This window comes from Hypanus sabinus, chromosome 1 (assembly GCF_030144855.1).
Source record: "Hypanus sabinus isolate sHypSab1 chromosome 1, sHypSab1.hap1, whole genome shotgun sequence".
Lineage (NCBI taxonomy): Eukaryota > Metazoa > Chordata > Chondrichthyes > Myliobatiformes > Dasyatidae > Hypanus > Hypanus sabinus.
The window spans coordinates 169,060,122-169,083,247 of record NC_082706.1 but is presented as its reverse complement, the minus strand read 5'-3'; the positions used below and the strand labels follow the sequence as shown (position 1 = coordinate 169,083,247).

General features: G+C 40.3%; 1 protein-coding gene across 2 annotated transcripts in view; it reads left to right on the top strand.

Annotated features, from left to right (window-relative positions):
- atp6v1h (ATPase H+ transporting V1 subunit H) overlaps window positions 1–23,126 on the top strand; it is a 94,930-nt gene that overhangs the window by 15,222 nt on the left and 56,582 nt on the right. For both annotated transcript variants that reach the window (XM_059981002.1, XM_059980994.1), the window contains exons 3-5: window positions 6,596–6,695; window positions 9,667–9,756; window positions 15,542–15,655. In XM_059981002.1, the coding sequence (XP_059836985.1) occupies window positions 6,596–6,695; window positions 9,667–9,756; window positions 15,542–15,655 (304 nt within the window). The remainder of the gene's footprint in view (window positions 1–6,595; window positions 6,696–9,666; window positions 9,757–15,541; window positions 15,656–23,126) is intronic.

Below are 23,126 nucleotides of genomic sequence, written 5' to 3'. Positions count from 1 at the left end.
TTTTTCAAGAGTCTCCAACTTATCTTCATGCCGCTGAATATCCGTTGCCTGCAACTGAAACTTAGTATCAAGCGATTTAACAGCTCCTTCAAGTTCAGACATTTTCGTGGTAAACATGTTTTCCAAACTTGCCATTTTACTTTCCAAACTTGCCATTTTACTTTCCAGCTTGCTTTCCAAACTTGCAAGTTTAATGTCCAGAAGATTAGAAATTGCATCGATAGATAAAGGCTCCTTAGACGATTTCTTACTTGTAGCCATTTTAAGTTCGGCAAAGTTAGATCAAATATAGTTTTAAGAAAAAAAAAGTCAATCGAAAATATCAACTCATTTGATTAAATTCGAAAAGATTTGATTAAAGGGTGATTATAGTTAGAAAAGTGAAGAGCGCCTAAAAGGCAGATGTTTACGTCGCCATCTTGAAACTCCACCCCCTTATTCTCAGGTTCCTATTGTTGCAGGTATTCACAGTAGAACAAAGAAATACAATAGAATGAATGAAAAATTACTCATGAAGTCTGACAAACAACCTGCATATTTAAAGACAAAGGCAAACTTCAAATAATAAATAAACAAATAATACTGAGAACCTGTGTTGTAAAGCTCTTGAAAGTGAAAGTGAAAAGGGTTACGGAAACAGTTAGGGGTTGAGGTAAATAAGTTATCCACATTGGATCAAGAGCTTGATGACTGAAGGGTGGTAACTGTTCCTGAACCTGGTTGTGAGGGACCTAAAGCTCTTGTAGATCAAAGTTCTAAGTCAGATTTATTATTAGAGTACATAAATGTCACAACATACAACCCTTGAGATTCCTTTTCTGCAGATATACTTAGCAAGTCCATAGAATGGTAACTTTAAACTAAACAAATTGTGCAAATGCAAATATAAATAAATAATGAGCATGAAATAACAATATTACAGCGTCTTTAAATGAGTGTAGCAATCCCTTTTTGTTCAAGAGCCTGATGGTTGAGGGTTGAACCTGACGGTGCGAGTCCCGAGGTACCTACCTGTACCTTCTACCTGATGGCAGCAGCAAGAAGGAGCATGGCCTGGGTGGTGACAATCTTTGATGATGGATGCTGCTCTCCTACAGCAATGTTTCATGGAGATGTGCTCAATGGTTGGGAGGGTTTTACCCGTGATGTATGGGGCCAAATCTACTACCTTTGGTAGAATTTTCCTCTCAAAGTCATTGGTGTTCCCATACCAGGCAATAATGTAGCCAGTAAACACACATTCCACCACACATCTACAGAAGATTGCCAGGATTTTTGATGACATGGCAAACCTTTGCAGACTCCTCATGAAGTAGAAACACTGTTGTACTTTCTTCTCAATAATGATGGGTCCAGGACAGGTCCCCTTGAGATAGTGACTCCCAAGAATTTAAAGTTACTGACCCTTTCTACCTCTGATCCTTGGATTACTGGTTTCCCTCTTCTGAAGTCTACAATCAGTTCCTTGGTCTTACTGACATTGAGTGAAAGGTTGTTGTTATTACACCACTCAGCCAAGTTTTCAGTCTCCTTCCTGATGGCAGCAGCAAGAAAAGAGCATGGCCTGGATAGATGCTGCTTTCCTGTTGCCATTCTCCTTGCTCAATGAAAGGGAGGGATTTACCTATGTTGGACTGGATTGTCAAAGTTTTAGATAAAATGACAAATCTACGCAAACTTCAGAGGAAGTCCAGGTGCTGTTGTGCCTTTTTTGAACTGAACATGCTGGTGCTCTGATAATGCTGAGGAATTTAAAGTTGCTGACCCGCTCCTCTTCTGATCGATCCCCTGTTGATGACTAGCCCATGGACCTCCAGTTTGCTCCCGTGGTCAATCAGCTCCTTGGTTTTGCTGATATCTAGTGATAGGTTACTGTTGTGGCACAGTCAGTCAGATTTTTGAATCTCCCTCCGTTCAGGTCCCCCACCATCTAGACCATGCTCTCTTCTCACTGCTATCATTGAGAAGGAGGTACTGGAAGGAGCCTTTGGACCCACACCACCAAGTTCAGGAACATTTGTTAACCCTCAATGTTCGAAGTACATTTATTATCAAAATATGCATACTGAATGCAACGTTGAGATTTATCACTTTAAGGGCAGTCACAAAACAAAGAAACCCAATAGAAATTATTTTAATAATTTAAAAAAAACATCAAATACCCATTGTGCAGAAAAAAATCGTGCAGGCAATAAAAGTCAGCAAATAACATTCAGAACTGGTTCATGAAAGTGGATCCACAAGCGCGAAGCCATCAGGTTCTTGAACCAGAGTAGCTAACTTCACTGTCCCTAACACTAAACTGTTCCCACAACCTATGGTCTTGTTTTCAAGGACTCTTCATCTCATGTTCTTGATATTTATTGTTTATTATTATTATTACTTTGTTTTCTTTTTGTGTTTGCACAGTTTATTGTCTTCTGCATATTGGTTGTTTATCTGTTGTTGTATGCCAGGGGTTGGCAACCCTTTTTTGCCTCTGAGCCAGATCGTGTATTAATGAGTGGATGGTGGGCCAGATAAATACCATAAAAAAAAACTTGAAATATGGGAATTATCCATTTAAATACACCTGGTGCCTCAAATTAATGAATAACGCATTCTAGAAAATCATTTGTGCTTCAGGTTGCCTACCCCTGATGTATACAATTTTTCATTGATTCTGTTGTATTTCTTTGTATTTATTGTGAATGCCCACAAGAAAATGTATCTCAGGTGACTTTGAGAATAAATTTCCTTTGAATTTGACTTTGATAATGGCGATTGTGTGCTGGGCCCATGTCAGATTCTCTGATATGATGACATTGACGAATTTAAAGTTACTGACCTCCACCTCTGATCCCCTGATGAGAACAGGCTCGTGGACCTCTGGTTTCTTCCTGCAGTAGGCAATAATCAGCTCTTTAGTTTTGCTGGTGTTGAGTGAGAGGTTGTTAACCATCTTTTCAATCTCTCTATGCCTATTCATCATCAACTTTGATTTGGTCAACAACAGTGGTATTTGATGAAGGACCTTGGCGTGAAACATCGACTGTATTCTGTTCCACAGATGCTGCCTGGCTTGCCGAGTTCCTCCAGCATTTTGTGTGTGTTGTTGAATTTAGTAGCCATTTTATAAGTATTTGCATTTGAATTTTGCTGTAATAATCTTTTTGTGATGGTTCATTTTGTTTATTTCTCCAGTAGTTAAATTGTTTTCCGTTGATCTTAAAGACATTTCATTTGATGTTTATGTTGTATCATATCACAGAAAGTCATTTAGTCACTCTTCCAGCCCCTCTCTCTGAGCAATCTTCCTACCCACTTTCACACACACCAGATCTGGTTCCATCTTCCCAACATTCCCCACTTTTGGTCTAAATACACCTCTGTGCAAATGTGCGTAACCAGAAGACCTCAGATAGTCAGGATTCACAACTGCTCCTCTCTTCCCATCGTCATCAACATGCATGCCCCTAGCATTGCTGAGCTCATTGCTGTAGACTGTGCTCACCCATGACTGCATGCATGACCAAACACCCGTTGATCACGTTGACAAGTTCGCTGATGGGGCTCATCACCAACAATGAAGAGATGGCCTACAGAGAGGTGGTGGAAGAGCTCTAGCCTGGTCCCCGACAAATTACCTTTTCCTTAATGTCAACAAGACACAGGGGCTGGTTGCCAATTTCAGGAGAACTTGCAACACTCATACCCCCTTCAAGTTGGCAAGCAGTTTCAGACTTCTAGGAGTGCACATCACACACAAGCTCTTAGGATCCAGACACATTTTACACAATTAGATAAGTTCACCAAAGCTGCTTTCTGTGGAGGCTGACGAGAGCTGGAATTTGCGTGTTTATACTTGCGTTATTCTACAGATGCGCATCCTAATATGCTGCATCGCTGCCTGGTATGGAAACTGCACTGCGACAGACAAGAAGGTCCTACAGCAGGTAGTCAAAGCTGTCTAGTACATCACCAGCACCAGCCTACCTGTCAGCAAACACATGTATGCAGAAAAGGCCAGTATCAGAAAAGATCCCATCCACCCTGCTCATGGACTGTTTGCCCCACTCCTATCAGGGAGAAGGCTATTTAGCAAGCATCCATGCCAGGATTAACAGGCTCTCAAATAGCTACTTTTTCCAGCTGTAAGGCTAATCAACACATTTACTTACTAACCACCCCCCCTCTCCACATCCCACACCACTACTGCTTTATTATTTCCTATCAGTCACCTTGTATACAGACACTCCTGTGCCCAGTGTCATTTTATGGATATGCAATCAGTCTATGTATATATAATCTATCTTATGTATGTGTAATAAAAAATAAATATTGTGTTCTTTATCTTTTTTTTTGTGCTGCATCGGATTCAGAGTAACAATTATTTCGTTCTCCTTTATATTTTGTATTGGAAATGGCATTAAACAATCTTGAATCTTGATCTCAAATCTTCTCCCATTCCACCAATGCCTACCAGCCGCAGTGTCATCCCTCTCTTTCACCTGTCTATATTGGCTATCCTCTGCACTCAGTGTTGATGTAAGTTTACAACCCAAAACATCAAAAATTACTTTGTGTCCACAGATGCTGCTTGACCCACTGAGTTCCCCCAACAATTATGGGCATACTCAAAGACTCCTCATCATGCTGCATAATGTCATTATAATGGTAACACCCTAGCTAAAAGAAAATGGACCAATATCTGTAAAATACTTCCCAAGCGGGGTCACAGCTAGAAAACTGGAAAGATTGGGCTTTGACAGTAATAGTAATAATTAATCTGTCTAATTTTAATTGTAAAAGGATAACTAATATTTTAACTGTCTAAATTATCGTATCTACATATCATGCAAACTGAAAAGATTTTTAAAAATTCAGACATGCTATTTCACTCGGTACTGTCGAAGATTAGATTAATTAGCTATACACTAACTTATGGAGTGACATTCAGGTCTAATTTAAGTATTTAACTGCTGCATAAAATTTGATACCTGTCTGCAGTTTTATGAAGCTAACTAAATTGGCATTTTAGCTTTAGTCTTTTACAAGTAACTTGTTGAAAGTAGTAGCAATACAGAATTAAAATGAAATGGCCATATAGGTACCTGGTCAAATAGTTCATAACATTTTATAAATATTCAGAAGGGCACATAATGTATATAATTTTATTGGGAAAATTTCCAAAGGTGAAAAAAATTCAGTGGAATAAACACCACCCCTCCCCCATTTACTATGCAAAATGAAATCTGTGGATAATGAATAGCAATCCAATAATTAATTAAAGGGCAATTTTGTGCTTTCTTCTTTGCCTTTGGCATCCATTGAATTCTTGTTTTGGACTCAAGCTCCCATCATTTCTTTCAGTAATTGGAGACAAAATCCTAGAACGTATTTGCTGCTCATTGGAATCAGAACTGGTACAAAACATGAGATGTTTGAAGAATTCCAGCAAAGTTTGATTATTCATCAGTGTGTATCCTGGTTAATGTCTGAAGATTGCACTTCCCAGTGCATTGGCTGAAGTTTGGGACTGCTGATGGGTCCGAAGAGTTACCGCTGGAGTCCACGTGAAATGCGAACTGCCTCTTGAATTTTGTACCAGTTCAGTTATGATTACAGAATGCGAACAATTTGGGGTGGGTGATTGAGCAAGGATCTAGAAGTAGGAAAGGAAGATAAGTGAAAAGCAAAAAAAAAAATGCAGATGCAAGAAATTTGAGATGAAACCAGAAAATACGTAATAGGGGGTATTCAACGGGTCAAGCTGCATCAGTAGAAGGAGATACAGATTTAACACTGGATCAGTGTAGAGGGAATTATGTTTATTTAAAATGATTTTACTTTGTTTTAATTCTAGATTTTACCTTTTTAAGCTATGAAAGGTATCAAATTAAAAAAAAAGATGAATAAACTTTGATAGCTGGTCATCATGCTCATCAGTCTAGCCACATTATTAAGTATTTTTAAAACTAGAAACTTCCAATATGCAAGTTTGACATCTGAAAATTAAAAAAAAAGCTATGAAAATTTAAACAGCATCTGCAGATTTCCCCGTGTTTGCGCTATGAAAGCTTAATTTTAAAATTTAAATCGACAATTTGTTCATCACTGAAGCAATGGGAAGTGGACCATGCTGGTACAAGATACGTTTGTGTTTGTTTGTTCCTTGTTTATAAGTGGCAGTAGATTACCTGAGCATTGGAGTACCAGAATACACTTGGACCATATTTGGGGAAACAAAAACTAACGTGGGCCAAAGATTATATGAATTCTAGGTAAAAATGCTAAGTAAATTTGCTGAAGACAATGCAAAAAAAAGTCAGGATTTCCTTGCTTCCCTGATTGCCACCCATCCACAAAACAGATCTTTATGGTCAGCCCATGTTAGAATCTGTCTCTTTTTGCTCAATCTAGGTTCAGTGGATGATGCCTGATTTGCTGAATTCCTCACTCCTGTATGTGTTGCTCCAGATTTCCAGCATCTGCTGTGTCGTGTCTCCATTGAAGTGATTTTGTTTGCATTTGATCAGTGTAAACCTCTTAATAATCCTTTTCCTACAGCAGATATATTTGTTTTATCAATTATTAAAAACTCTGTTCTTCTCAGGGGCCAGATGATTTCCAGTGAAGATTGTGAGTTCATTAAAAAGTTTGAGGCTGCTCGTGCAGAAGATAAACAGCGTATCCTGGATAATGAAGGTCACCAGGTAAAATCAGGACAGCGTGCATTATATTTTCAGTTTATCATTATAACTTAGACTTATCTTGGCCGAAACTCCACGTTGATGTATAGAATATCCTTTTAGTTTTTAACTTAATATTGAAATACATGTGATATATTGTTCTTAAATGATACAACTACAACTTTAAGAACAGCATATACCACGTAGGTGACTTTAATATGTTGTACCTTTTTGTTCGTTGTGAGTTGATCGCCTTTAATGCAAAATATTTTGTTATTAGCATAATTTTAATTTTGCCTTTGTAGTAATAGTTTAGTTACTTTCTTTGGTAGACAGTAGTACTAAAAGACCTGAAATTGGTAATTAGGATAAGGTGTTGCTATGTGAGGGAGTAGCAGGGTAGTAATCCAATGTTAAGTTAATAGAGTGTGGTGATGGTGGAAGGAATTTAGAGTAAGTGGAAGAGTTCTTTGGGAATACAGTATTACGTAAGAAATACACTGTATGCTGTAAGAAAGCATGCTGTGCATTGGTCTTCATCAATTGTGGGATTGAGTTTAGGAGCCGAGAGGTAATGATGCAGCTATAAAGGACCATAGTCAGACTCCACTTGGAGTACTGTGCTCAGTTCTGGTCACCTCATTACAGGAAGGATGTGGAAACCATAGAAAAGGTGCAGAGGAGATTTACAACAATGTTGCATGGATTGGGGGAGCATGCCCTATGAGAATAGGTTGAGTGAACTCGCCCTTTTTTCCTTGGAGCAACGGAGGATGAGAGGTGACCTGATAGAGGTATGTAAGATGATGAGAGGCATTAATTGTGTGTGTAGTCAGAGGCTTTATCCCAGGGCTGAAATGGCTAGCACGAAAGGGCATAGTTTTAAGTTGCTTGGAAGTAGGTACAGAGGAGATATCGGGGTAAGTTTTTTTATGCAGACAGTGGTGAGTGTGTGGAATAGGCTGCCAGTGACGGTGGTGGAGGCGGATACGATAGTGTCCTTTAAGAGACTCCTGGATACGTACTATGGAGCTCATAAAAGTAGAGGGCTATTGGTAACTCTAGGTAATCTCTAAGGTAAGGGCATGTTCGGCACAGCTTTGTGGGTCGAAGGGCCTGTATTGTGCTGTAGGTTTTCTATGTTTCTGTTACGTTCTCAGAGGAAACCAGAGAGCAATGCGACCATTCCTTCATCTGAGACAAACATCAGACTTTTTATTTTACAGAAGATTTCAGTCTCTTGGCCTCAGTGTTGAGGGAAAACAGTATCAAAGTAAATTTGTCATCAAAGTACATGTTTGTCACCATATACAACCCTGAGATTCCATTTCTTGTGTACAATCACAGTAAGTACAAGAAACACAATAGAATCAATGAAAGACCACATCCAACAGGGTGGACACCAACCATCATGCAAGAAAAAAAAACTGTAAATAGAAAAAGATTGGAGGAAAAAAAATGAAGAGTGAGGTAAAGAGTCCTTTAAAGTGAGCCCAGTTCAGTGCGAGCATTTCAGTGATGGGGCAAGTGAATCTGAGTGGTTTCCCCTTTGGTTTAAGGGCCTGTTGATTGAAGGGTAATAACTGTCCCTGTACCTGGTGGTGTGAATCCTGAGGCTCCTGTACCTCCTTCCTGATGGCAGCAGCATGAGAGAACATGACCTGGGTGGTAGGGGTCCCTGATAATGGATGTTGCTTTCTAGCAACAGTGCTCAATGGTGTGGAGGGCTTTACCTGGTCCATTTCCACTGCTTCTTGTAGGTGCTTCCATACAAAGTCATTGGTGTTGCCATACCAGGCCATGATGCAACAACTCAATATTCTCACTACTTCTCACCTACAGAACATTGTCAAAGTTTTAGACGTCATGCCAAATCTTTGTAAACTTCTAAGGAAATAGTGGTCATGCTGTGCTTTCTTTAAAACTGCATTTGCGTCCCAGGCCCAGAGTAAATCTTCTGAAATGATACCAGTGAAGAATTTTAACATTGACGACCCTCTACACCTTTGATCTCCTGATGAGGGCTAGTTCATGGACCTCTGGTTTCCTCCAACTGAAGTCAATAATCATCTCCTTGGTCTTGCTGACATTGGGCGAGAGGTTGTTGTTGTGACACCACTCAAACTCCCCCCTTTGTTCTGATTCAGCACAACTCTTGATTCGGCCAATGGCAGTAGTGTTGTCAGCAAACTCAAGTATGGCATAGCAGCTGTGCTTAGCTTCACAGTCATAAGTGAAAAGCAAATGGAGCAGGAGGCTAAGCACACTACCTCGTGGACACTTCTGCTGATTGTGGAGGAGATGTTGTTGCCAATCTGAACTGGGTCCTGCAAGTGAAAAAATTGAGGATCCAATTGCACAAGGAGGTATTAAGGCCAAGGTCTTGAAGCTCATTGATTAGTTTTTCAGGGGTGGTGATACTGAATGCCAAGTTGTAATCAATGAAAAGCATCCTGGTGTATGCATCAAGGCTGTTCTAGGGTTGAGTGAAGAGGTAATGAAGTGGCATCTTCTGTGGAACTGTTGTGCCATAGACAAATTAGAGCAGACCCAAGTTGCTGCTCAGGTAGTGGTTGATATGTTTCATCACCAACCTCTCAAAGCACTTAATCACAATGGATGTAAGTGCTACCAGAGGATTGTCATTGAGGCTGATTACCACATTCTTCTTAGGCACCAGTATAATTGAAGCCTTCTTGAAGCAGATGGATACCTCAGACTGATGAAGTGAGAGGTTAAAGATCTCAGTGAACACTTCAGCCAGATGTTGATCAGCTTAATTCTTTAGTACTTGATACTAAAGTTTAGTAAACCTTAGTTTGATATAAAAAGAACTAATTTGTGTAATACTGCCCATCAGTCATGGGGACTAGTCTTGTAGGTAGCATGATATTTATGTATTGTGTATTTTTAGATGTTTACAAATGTACAGTTTCAGTGTCATTTTTGGAACTATTTTGTACTATTGCTTTAAGGATTTGTTTATTTCTTTTAGTGTGCCAAAACTTTTTTGAATTTAATGGCCCACATTTCCAAGGAGCAAACTGTGCAGTACATTCTGACGATGATTGATGACATGCTGCAGGTATGTATGCAATTGCAAGATAACATTGTATAAGTGACACTATTTGAAACCATGTCTCTGTTTTCTGAGGCATTCTTAAAATTGTTCTGGTTTTGAAAAATTACTGTGTAAATGGGGAGGATTTACTTTGAATGTAGAAAGCATAGAGGTATAACACTGGATAAAATTAAAGCCAATTGTTCACTTCAGAAACAATTGAACCTGAGTTGAGATATTCATGTTTTAGTTCAGGAGAGTTGTGTGATAGTTTATTCAGAATAAATTTCTGACTTCTTAAATTCTCATTTCTCTTTGGCACAGGTTTTGAATGCATATGTATGATCATGTATCTTTACCCAAACTTCTTTAAAGAAATAAACTGCACAGGTCTCCCCCCCCCCCCCCCCCGCCCCCCCAACTGCCAAGAGAAGATGTAATGCCATATGATTTTGAAGAACCATCTTACACATGGTGACCATTTCTGTTGTTACTTTTCCCAAGACATCATCAGTTTGACTGCTTATCCTCTTTAAAGCTGCAGCACCATTTTTAATCTCCTATACTCCTTGCAACTCCATAAAAATGGGAATAAAATTGATGCAAAACAATTTCCTTCCAAAATGTCTAGTTTACTTTAACTCCTGGGAGGTAACTTCAAGACGTGTGTATGCCTCATTGCGGGAAAAACATACCTAAAATAACAAGATCCTAACTAATTTCATGGAAGAGAGGTGTATACTCCATTTCCGCAATTGAAGTATACATTTTTCCATGAAACTGAACTATTTCTTATTCGATGGGAGCTTTGTTGAATTGCAATGTTTTTCTGATTGCCATTGAAAATTCCAGTCATTGCCCCATTTAGGATAATGTAAGGTGTATTTGCCTGAACTACAGTATGCCCTACTGGAATGGTACCTTCTGAACTCGAGCAAAAGGTAGTTTTTATAGTGAACACATGAAAAGATTTAATAGCTTTGTCATAAATATTAGATGTGGATATATCACAGCATAAGACGTGAATAGGGTCGGATATAATGCTGATTATATTTACATAAAAGATCCAGTTATGATGGTATTTGTGGGGTGTGATCATTGTATATTTGTCTCCCATGAGAATAATGAATCACAAGCATAATGTCAACATTGTCATTGCTGAAATGTTTAATAAAGAGGAATATGTTTGTTCTGGGCCTGCAGGAATGCCTAGCATTAATTGAAAATTTTGAAGTGTGCAGTAAGCACTTGTTTATAAAATGATTCTTTAATCATCCGCTATCATTGTGTATTGATCCCTTACACAACTTTTTGTTATTTTTGTTCTGCACCAGTATAAAATGCCATTTTTTTGGTTGGACCTCTGCTGTTAACAATATTTAAACGTATGATTAACTCTACCTTGTCTCATTTCAAGGTTGGAAAAAATAATCCATTCATTTCTTTGAATCTAAGGATAAGCTTTGTATGTTTTCTCTAAATTAGCTCATAACATCCATGTTGTGTCAGTTTTATTGAGGAAGTTATATTGTTTAAACTTGAAATTGATCAATTGTATGATCTCAATCCTGTTTAATATCAGTATGGATAAACAATTGAACTTGGACATTTGATTTGACACTGTTACTGTTCATCTTTTCTCTCTTAAACACCTGACTCTATTCAATATCAGTTTCATAGTTCAAAATACCATTTTAGACACACAGTTTCAGAAGACTTATACTGAACAACTACTAAAGAAAAGTAGAGACCTTGTCCAGCAATGTGGTCAAGGAATATACTTCTGTTCGACTTTTGCCACTGTTGCTTTCTTTTCCAGTACTGGCATGTTGATAATTGAACCCTTATGCTTTCCACCTTTAAAACTCCCTCCACTCCACTGAAAGTTTTTCTGATCATACTTAAATAGCAAGGAAAGTTTCTTTTTCTCTATGTTTTAAAGTCTAGCCAGAAATACCTAGAGTGTAAATATATCAACTTTGGGAGAAGTTATATTTAAGAAAGAATCTAGTGCTTTCCCAGTGTGTATGACAAATAAACTCTTCTCTGGCTTTCAGCCAGATGACGCACTCTGCCGTCTTCATTAGGAATGATGCCCGGCCTGTCTAATTCAGTGGTATATATATCCCTGTTATCCATCCGTCTCTCCTGATTGGTTAGTCCTCATCCAATCAGGTTTCTGCTGTGCCATCTTGTTTACAAATGAATTCCAGTTCTTATTTAGAGTGAGACCTTAATCTTTGTTAAAATTCATTTACCTCTGGAATTTTCACTATTTTGGACCTGAAGGGTTTCCAGGAGGAAATAAGATGATTATGGATGACACTCCTACAGAATGGCTAGAATGTGAAGGAAATCAAGTGGGCCCTTAAAAGGGCCAACAGAAAAACCAGGAAACCGAATAATGAGGAGGAAATTGTTACTACCGTCTGTCTTCCCTATATTTCAACGGTTTCTGGAAGGATTGCCGGGATCCTGAAGAAATACCGGATTAATACCATCCACAAACCCATAAGGAAGCTCAAATCACAGCTTATGTGGGTCAAAGATGACCTGGGACTTAGGACGGTTGATGTTTACAGGATTCCCTGTGAATGCAGAGCAATGTATATCGGCCAGATGGGATGCACAGTGCAAACCAGCATCTAGGAGCATATGAGGTGTATCTGTTGGGTTACCTAGAGAAATCAACGGTAGCAGAGCAGAGTGTTCATAGGATTGACTTTGAAACAAAACTACTGTGCCGTGCCAATGGCTTTTGGAACTGCCTGGTGAAGGAAGCCATTGAAATAGAACTTGAAGAAAAGAACTTTAACAAAGAGGAAGATCTCCCTCTAAGAAAAAAAGCTGGAATTCGATTGTAAACAAGATGGGAGAGCGGAAACCTGAACGGATGAGAACTAACCAGTCAGGAGGGACGGATGATGGGTATATACCACCAGACTAGATGTGCTAGGCATCATGATGAAGATAGCAGAGTGTGTCATTGAAACATCGGTTAAAATCGATACCTGTACCCAGCTGGAATCTGGAGAAGAGGATATTCGTAAGTTTATAGTTTCAGTAACTTGTGGATGCTCATTCCTTGAGTGTGGTCTTTGCTGTGGTGGGCAGGTGTTAGGATGTTAAAGGAGTTGAATGATAATTAAGCTATCTACCACTGCTGTGGCTAACTTTTCATTTGATGTCTTGGTATTCTTGGGTAGCTGTCCTCTCTATCTATAAATCCACCATTTTTGTGGCATTAGCAAACTTGTCCATCAGAACGTAGGCATACTCATCCAGTCTAATGGCAAACAAGAGCCCCAGCACTGATCCCTATGGCACACCACTGGCCATAGACTTCCAGTCAGAGAAGCAACTCTGCTATCGTATTCTGCCCCCTAAGCTCTAAGGGAGTTTTTGATCCTGTTTGCTGAAACCACTTTGGATCCCATATGCTTGAACGTTCTGTACCAGACTACTGTGTGGGATGATTTCAGATGTTCATGCATACCACTGCTGTTGCTTTGTCTTCATAATCTTCTTGGTAGCTTCCTCAAAAAGAAAGTCAGTCGGATTTGAGGCAGGATTTCCCATGTTTAAAACCATGTTGAGTCTCTCAGATTGGCTCTTGTGAATCTTATCCTTTAGATTTATTTTTCCCCATACTAGATGCCCTACTACTGGCATAAAGCCCCTTTCCTTGGATTTCCCTACTTCCCTTCTGGGATATGGAAAAAGCATGTTACCCTCAGCATTATGGTTGAACTCGTGCCCCCCCCCCCCCCCAAGCGTTGGAATCTCTGCTTTCTGCTTTTAAAACCTTCCCAGATTGCCTTTAACAAACTCCACCCTATCTAGTCCCTCGCATTAAGACATCACGAGTCAGTACTGGGAAAGTTAACATTACCTTTTACTATATCTCTGCTACTTTAATATCCTGCTGCACTTGTTTATGCATTTTTTTCCTTCCGAATTCTGCTGACAATTTGGAGTCCTATGGTACAATTCCATTAGAGTGATTTGTTCCTTTCTTATTTCTTAAGTTTTATCTTTATAGTGTCATTAGCCAGTCCCTCCAGGATATCCTCCTGATTTACTCCTGTAATCTAATTTCACATTGTGCGTCAGTAATAATAACTGATTCTGTAATGCCCTCCCTAGTCAGCAGTGCAATAGGAGCTCTGTATTTGAACCCCTTCCCCACATCACCGTTGAAAAAATGTACTCTAACCGAGCTGCCATTCTCTCAGCCATGTTTCCTGTCACACTATTATAATCCCACATTCTCAGTTCTCCTACCTGCAGTAAAGTAAATACACTTAAACTATCAGCCCTCTTGTGCTCCATCACTTATTTCTGAATGCTCTGCTAACAAGACTTGACTACATATGCTCCTCTCTCTCCTCTTGTAACACTGTCACTTCACATTTTAAAAAAAACATTTAATACTGCGAAAATGGTACTGTAGATGCATTGTCGGTTTACATCAACAGATAATCTAGATTAAACCCAACAGGTTGAGCAGCATTTTGGCAGATGGGCAGGGGGTGGTGGGTAACATGAGTTTTGATAATTCCTCATCCCCACTCTGACAGGGATCAGTGGAACAGGAAAATGGTCAGTATATAGAAAATAGAGGGAGTGGTCTGACAGAGGCCTGAGGTGATTGACATCCTGATCATGAAGGATGACTGGCAGATGTAGGGTGATGGGTCAGTTGGCAAACAGGTAGGTTAATGATAGATGGAGGCAAGCAAAAACAAAAGGACAATAGAACCAGGAGAGGGGATGAAAAGTTGAAGGTGGAGATGGTGAGTGTGATGTGCAGGAATACAAAAGGCTATTTGTGCTGCAGAGGAAAATGATAATGGAAAACATTAGGAGAGGGGTGATAGCAGTTGCAACCTGGAATAAACATGTAAGAACTGGTGTGTGAAATGTGTGGATAGTAGGTGGATGGAACTGGGAGGGAAAAGGAGACAAAAAGGGCAATGTACTTGACCTGGAGTTTGGGAAAAGAAACAAAAATAGGGAGACGGGAGGAGGTGAGGTAAGAGAGATGGGTGGTGGTGGGGTAGAACCGGAGGTGGGGGATTAGATGAAACAGGACACAACAGTGTTCATATCATTGAGTACCCAGGCAGAAGATGAGATATTATTCCTTTAGTTTGTATTGGGCCTCAGTCTGGTGATGGTGAAGGCCAGAGATAAGCAGATTGGTGTGAAAATGGGAAGGGGAATTAAATTAGCACACAGCTAGGAGCTCGGGTTGGCTATTGAGGGCAGAGCACAGGCGCTCTGTGAATTGATTGCCTAGTGTTGCACTTTGTCCTGCTGATGTAAGAGGAGAGCATGCTGACAGCACTGAATGCAGTAGACAAAGTTAGAAGAGGTGCACATCCCTTTTTACTCATTTCACCATTTCTCTTTTTATACTGCTTACCTTCCATCTGCACTCTTAGTCCTGATGCAGAGTTTCAGTCTAAAACTTCGATAATTCCTTCCCTGCCCTATCGATGCTGCTTGGCCTGTTGAATTCCGTTAGCAGGCTGTTGCTGTCGGTTCCTGCATCTGCAGTCACTTGTGTCTTTTGCCATTGCCAGTTTAAATATTTGGTATCTGTGAGAAAATGTGAGGTTCTGCTGCCGTGGACTTTGGTAACATAATGTATATCTTTTTACCAATTTCAAATAATGTAAGTGGCTAACTTTTTTGAGATGTATGCTGAGTGTGTTTAAACAGGATATAGAGAATACATAAATCATTTTCACTTTGAAAGTAAATATTTCATGGCATTAATGGTTATAGTGCTCACTTTAAACAGGAAAACCATCAACGAGTCAACATTTTCTTTGATTACGCCAAAAAAACTAAGAACACTGCTTGGTCCTACTTCTTACCGATGTTAAATCGACAGGACCTATTTACTGTTCATATGGTGAGTAAGAAGAGTTATACTATTTCTGTTGAGAAGTTGTTCCCAAATATTAGATTTGAGAACTTGCGAGTTGATTTTTTTTTTGTCTTTCATAATTTTGCCTTGCTTAAGTTATTTTATGTCCGGTATAGGAAGGCTTTGTGTTAGATGAACTTCTTGCATGACTCCAGTGTACCCACTTGTATGACTTGAACAATCAACACAAACTATAGGGGCTTGATCTCCTTGAAAATTCTTTTATGTTTGAGGTTTGTGCAGTGTTGTGCAGATCCGTTTGGAAAAACCAGTAGGTCTCCGAAACAGCTTATCCTAGTTTGAAGTTAGTAATTGGAAACCCATCTTCTCCTGCAGTTTCTATATCTTCTACTGTGGACAGACATGAGAAATGCTCACATTATCCTTGGATGTTTTTAATAAAAAATAATTAGCTTGAAACATGTCAAATTGATTTATTAGACAAGCCAGGTGCATCTTGACACTTAATTTTTAGCCAGTTTTCCAGAAGCCAATATTCCCTAAGAAAGTGGAAACAGAATTATTAAGCTATCCATTCAATGAATACAAAATGATTCCCACAGGGGGAGGATGAATCCAGCTGCTCCACCAGTAATAAATTTATAAATCAAACTAAACATAAATGAAATATCTTCAATTTTATCAACTGCACTGTAAATGATTAAAAGTAACAGGAGATGTTCAGTGCTTTGGCAACAGATGAATTCAATCTGTAGTACAGAAATGAAAGCAGAACAATGGAGATACCTAGCAATACAGAGAGGACAGGCAAGACAATTTGCATTTGTAATCCATATGTCAAGTTGATCTGTTTACTTTTTCCACAAAAGCTGTCTGTGATTAGTCAGAATAAATTTGTAAAAGTGACTTACTACAGCAGTCAGTTTGAGGAAATGCTAGATTTGTCATCTGTCTGAGATGTTGGTTGAGTTTGTTCCATTTAAGATAATTGAGCACAGGAGCTTGTGCTGATACTTCAAAACAATGTGCCCCCGATTTTATTTTACAGTTACCTGGATTGGGGAGCATGCCTCATGAGAATAGGTTGAGTGAACTTGGCCTTTTCTCCTTGGAGTGATGGAGGATGAGAGGTGACCTGATAGAGGTATATAAAATAATGAGAGGATAGTCAGAGGCTTTTCCCCAGGGTTGAAATGACTAGCACAAGAGGGCATAGTTTTAAGATGCTTGGAAGTAGGTTCAGAGGAGATGTCAGGGGTAAGTTTTTTTTACACAGAGAATGGTGAGTGCGTGGAATGGGCTGCTGGCAGCGGCAGTGGGGGCAGAAACGATCGGGTCTTTTAAGAGACTCCTGGATGGATACATGGAGTTTTGAAAAATAGAGGGCTATGGGTAAGCCTAGGTAGTTCTAAGGTAAGGACATATTCGGCACAGCTTTGTGGGCCGAAGGGCCTGTATTGTGCTGTAGGTTTTCTATGTGTCTAGTTACATGGACTAACCATTGCTCTGAGCAGGAATTTTTAAACAGTCTGAAAACTATGCTGCAGTTAATAAAACTTTATATAAAAGAAAAGTTCAGCTGCACAGCAACAGAAGTTATATGCATGGGAGCATTTCTGTTACTGTGCAGCTTAGAGGGAACAGTGCTTCAGAAATAACCCCCATTCCAGAGATCGTTAGCTGTCCAATGATCCTGTTTGGCAGCTGTCCCTGGATGCAGCCCTTAACACTTCCCCAATGCTAATGACATTGTGGTGGGAATGGTTATGCTACTATATTTGGCTGTACCGTAACATCCAGGTTCCTCCAGTTGCTTCACTCCCTATAAATCTAGATCCCATTAAAGTCATAGAAAAGTTACCATAATAGTAGCAAGCCAGGGTTGGGAAATTAAAGGATATACCACCAAATTAAGTAATATAAATGAGTTTCATTGAACATTTATTTTCACTGCTTGGTACATTGAAAGGACATGATGCTGAACTCTAAGTAATAATTAAGAAAAATCAGGAGGAGAGGAGGCTTCAATACATATAATTATTTTAAATTATTTGTATAGTGTTGGCTTGAAGAACAAAAAGTATTTGGATAAACGATGGGCAGTGTTCTTATGCAAAAGTTAGAGCATCAGCAGCTTCCTGTTTTAAATTATAAAAACAAACTGCCATTTGCTTGGAAGATTGTTCACATTCTGAAAGATAGAAATTTTATCTTTTTTCTTGAAGGTCTGGTTTCTGGCATACATTCTGGGAAGCTTTCGTTTCCATAAGCCAAATGAGCAGAATTAGGCCATTTGGCCTTTTGAATCTGCTCCATCGTTACATCATGGCTGATTCATCTTACGTCAAACTCATTCTCCTGCCTTCTTTTCGTAACCTTTGACACCCTGATTAATAAAGAGCTTGTCATCATCTATCTTAAATATACCCAATGACCTGGCCTGAACAGCTGTCTGTTTTGGTGCATTTCACAGATTCCCCACACTCTGGCTGAATAAATTTTTTCCTCATTTCTGTTCTAAATAGATGTCCCTCTATTCTGAGGCTGTGTCCTCTGGAGCTAGATTCCTCCACCATAGGAAACATCTTCTCCACTTTGTCTAGGCCTTTCAATATTCCATAGTTTTCAATCAGATCCCCCATCATTCCTCTAAACTCCAGCCCTGAGTCGTCAAACACTGCTCTGCTACCCATCCTTGGGATCATTCTCTTGATCCTCCTCTGGATCTTCTAAAATGCCAGTTTTTTTTTGAGAGGTGGCCCAAATCTCTCAATGCTCCAAGTGTGGTCTGACCAATGCCTTATCAAATCTCAGCATTCCTAGGTTGACCACAGTCAACCAGGCAAGGCCCCCTGTATTCCCACTTTTTGCTTCCTGCCTGTCAGCCAATCTTCTATCCATGCTAGTATCTTTCCTGTAATAGAATGTCTTACTTAAGTATACCAGTCCTCTTGAGCTGAATGCTAACGTTGCATTTGCCTTTCTTACCACTGACTCAACCTGTAAGTTAATCTTTAGGGAATCCTGCATGAGACTCCCTTTACACATCAGAATTTAGGAATTTTCTCCCCATTTAGACAATAGTCTATGCCCTTATTCCTTCTATCAAAGCACATGATATGCACTTCCCTGCACTGTATTCCATCTGCCACTTCTTTTCCCATTCTCTGTTTAAGTCCTTGTGCAGACTTCCTGCCTCCTCAGCACTCCTTGCCCCTCTACCTACCTCCATATCATCTGCAAACTTGTCCACTAATCTATTACTCATTCATCAAAATCATTGATGTATGTACCCCCCTCACTGGGTTTGTATGCAAACTTGGCTCGTTAATTACACTGCTAACCCTCACGTGACTCTGCAATGATGAGGTGACGTTTCATAAAGAATAGATGTCTAGGGTCATTATGATTTGGGGTTCAACCAAACAGGAATGTCTTTATGTTCCAATTATTAAAGAAAGCTCAATTTGAGTGAATGCTTTGTAAATACTGCCCATATATAATTATTGGTCAGCAATTATTAACAGGTCATACTCCGCATTGAATTATAAATATGAGTATATTTACTAATTTCAGCTTTATCAAACAGTTACTAGGAAAAATAAAAACAGGCCCATTACATTTAAACCAATCCAATGTCCATGTAACCATTGGAACTCATCTCTTCCTAAACTTGGTATTCAGGGATGTATCTCTTAATCACACGCTGGACCCACGGTCTTCATAAAAGCACCCACCACATTTTCGAACTTCTCTATCTCAAGTGAACTGGCTCTCTCTTTCAGGAGTATTGCCTTTCCTCCTCGGAGCCATTCATTTGCATTTCTTGCAACAGGGACTCTCCTTTCAACAGCATTCTGCTGCATCTTCCCTTCTGTCCCACTTCGCAGCTCCTGCCAACAGACCCCAAACCAGACTTTTGTCTGTCACAAAACTCTCTTTGCCCACTCTCTCTCAAGAACTGTCTCCAGATCCCACCATCCTGATTGGCTGACATTACATTCCTAAGTTGAACTGCAGGTCTTCTTATCTTCAGCTAAAACCAAAATATTCAACCAGCAGAACATGCTGCTTTTACAGAGAACTGCTAAAATGAAATACCTACAGCAGAGTAGTAGAAATCTTAATCAAGGCATTACACGTACGAGTGGTGATTGATATGTTCGTGGCCTAAGTTAGAAGAAGCCTATTTTAGAAAACCTAGCACATTTATTTTTCAACATAGTCCCCTCCTACATTTACACACTTAGTCCAGCGGTTGTGGAGCATATGGATCTTGGACCTCCAGAAAGTGTCCACAGATGGGTGATTGATAAGTTCGTGGCCTAAGGTAGAAGAAGATGAGTTATACTTCATCTTTGGGATAGTGGATAGAACTTCTGGCATCCACTCTCTTTGGGATGCATCTTTTTTGCGCCTTCTGAATTGCTCACAGAAACTCCAGCCATTGCTGTTCTGCTATCATCCCTGATAGTGTCCTCTCCCAATCAACTTTGGCCCCCTCCTCTCTCATGCCTCTGTAATTCCCTTTACTCCACTGTAATACTGATACATTTTACCTTATCTTCTCCCTCTCAAATTGCAAGGTGAAATCGATCATGTAATGATCAGTGTCTCCCAAGAGTTCCTTTATCTTAAGCTTCCTAATCAGAATCAGATTAATTATCACCAGCAAGTGACGTGAAATTTATTAATTTAGCAGCTGCAGTTCAATGCAATACATAATCTAACAGAGAGAAAAAAATAAATAATTTAAAACATAATAAATAAACAAGAAAATCAATTACGTATATTGAATAGATTTTTTTAACAAGTGCAACAACAGAAATACTGTATATTTAAAAAAAAAAGTGAGGTAGTGTCCAAAGCTTCAATGTCCATTTAGGAATCAGATGGCAGAGGGGAAGAAGTTGTTCCTGAATCACTGAGTGTGTTTCTTCAGGCTTCTGTATCTCCTACGTGAAGGTAACAGTGAGGAAAGGGTATGCCCTGGGTCATTACTCAACACCAATCCAGAATTGTCATTTCCCCTGGTGGGCTTAACCTCAAGCTGCTCTGAAAAAGCCATCTCATGGGCATTCTACAAATTCCCTTTCTTGGGATCCAGCACCAATCTGATTTTTCCAAATGTAATGCATTTTGAAATCCCCTTGACCATCACAACGTTGCCCTTTTTCATGTCTTTTCTATCTTGAGTTGCAGTTAGTAGCCCACATTCAGGCTACTGTTGGAGGGCTGTATGTAACTTCCATCAGGCTCTTTTTACCCTGGCAGTTTCTTAACTCTATCACCAAGGATTCTACATTTTCTGATGCTATGTCATTTCCTTCTAAGGATTTGATTTAATTTTTCTTAAGCAATGGAGCCTCCCCACCTTTTCTGCCTATCCTTCTGATACAATATGTAACCTTGGATACTAAGCTCTCAATTATGATCTCCTTTCAGCCATGACTCAGCAGTACCTACATCATACCTACCAGTCTCTAACTGTGCTACAAGATCATAGAAATTATTCCGTACACTGCGTGCATTCAAATATAATGCCTTCAGTCGTTTATTCGTTACCCTTTTTGATTTTTGGCTCTACCTTAACTCTTCCCACTGACTTCAATTTTGCCCTATCATCTGCCTGTCCTTCACCGTCTCACAACACACTGCAGCTAGTTGTATACCAACTGCCCCATTCTCTGCCCTATCACTCTGGTTCCCATCACCCTGCCTAATTAGTTCAAACCCTCCCCAACAGCTCCAGGAAACATACCCACAAGAATATTGGTCACCCCTCAGATTCAAGTGTAACCTGTCCTTTTTGTACAGGTCATATCTTTCCTAGAAGAGATCATAGTGATCCAGGACTCTAAAACCCTGCCCCATGCACCAAATCATTCTGTTCTTACCCTCACTGGCTCATTCCACAGGCTCAATCCAGAGAAGACTACCTAGAGGTCACACTTCAGCTTTCCACCTAATTCCACCATCAGACTGGTGAGTCTGGAGATTGATATCATCACAGGCTGCACCATTTCAGTCATCCTTTTCACCCTGGCAATGAACATGCTGGTATAATCTGCAGAGCCAGAGTGTTGATGCTTGAAATCAAGATCTGGGATCTGCCAACCACCAATATGAGCCTTCATGGATGATCTGACTATCAGTACGGAGTCGATGCCTGGGGCTAGGTAGATTCTTAAGGGGCTGGAGAGGTTGATGAGGTGGGCAAGGATGTCCTTTAAGCCTGCTAAATCAAGATCTGTAGTGCTGAAGAAGGGGGAGAGTACAGGAGAAATTTTGTTTCTCTATTGAGGACATTCTAATTCCTACCATCACAGAGAACCCCGTTAAAAGTCTTGGGAAGATGTTTGATGCAACAGTCAGAGATAAGGTGGCAATAAGAAACACCTGTGGGGAGTTTAAACAATGGTTGCAAGAGGTTGACGAGACTGGCCTTCCAGGGTGGTTTAAGGCATGGATTTACCAGCACGGTATATTACCAAGAATCCTCTGGCCACTGCTTCTCTGTGAGTTTCCAATTCCCACTGCTGCTGAATTAGAGAGGGTAGTCAGCCGGTTCCTGCGAAGATGGCTGGGTTTACCAAGGAACATCAGCAGCACCGCTCTGTATGGGAATAACTGCAAACTGAGGCTCCCCCTGAAATCCATCGAGGATGAGTTGCGAGCAAGAGAGGTGCTGCGGTTCCGGGAATCTTCAGATCCAAAGGTTGCCGGAGGAAGAGTGGCAGTGAGAATGGTAAGAAAGTGGAGAGCAGAGGCTGCAGTGGAAGAAGCTGAGGCGCGACTGCGCAACAAAGTGCTGGTGGGGGCTGTCGCCAAGGGAAGAGTTGGACTTGGAAGGCTTGAAGTCCCCCATTTTGACAAAGTACAAGGGAAAGAGTGTCGATGACTGGTCCAGAATAAAGTAAGGGCAGCTGTGGAGGAGGAGAGGACCAGCAGAGCAGTGGCAATGAAACAGCAGGTGATCGAGCGAAAGATCACATGGGACGATCTCTGTATGTTGGATCCACACCACATCAAGTTCCTTATCCAGCCTGTTTATGACGTCCTTTCTAGTCCATCCAACCTATGCTGCTGGGGTCTTGCAGAACGACTAGCTTGCCCCCTCTGTGAGAAGCCTGGTATGCTAGAGCATATTCTGAGCTGCTTTTCTGGGACAACTACTAAGATAATCTGCAGCACCCTTAACATCTGCCAGAAAACAAGGCCAGTCGAGAATACCATCTGCTTTGTCAGAAGGGGGAAAGACCAACAGAACACCGGAAAGCAACCAGGTTGCTCTTCACTGCGCAGGACTGGAAGCTAAAACAGCTGCAGTTCCCTCCCCACATCACAGAGACTACATTGCAGCCCGACATGGTGTTGTTGTCCAACTCATTGAAGCACGCTCTTAATGCTTGAGCTTACCGTGCCGTGGGAAGAACGCATGGAGGAGGCCTACGAGTGGAAAAGAGCCAAGTATATAAGATCTGAAAAACAACTG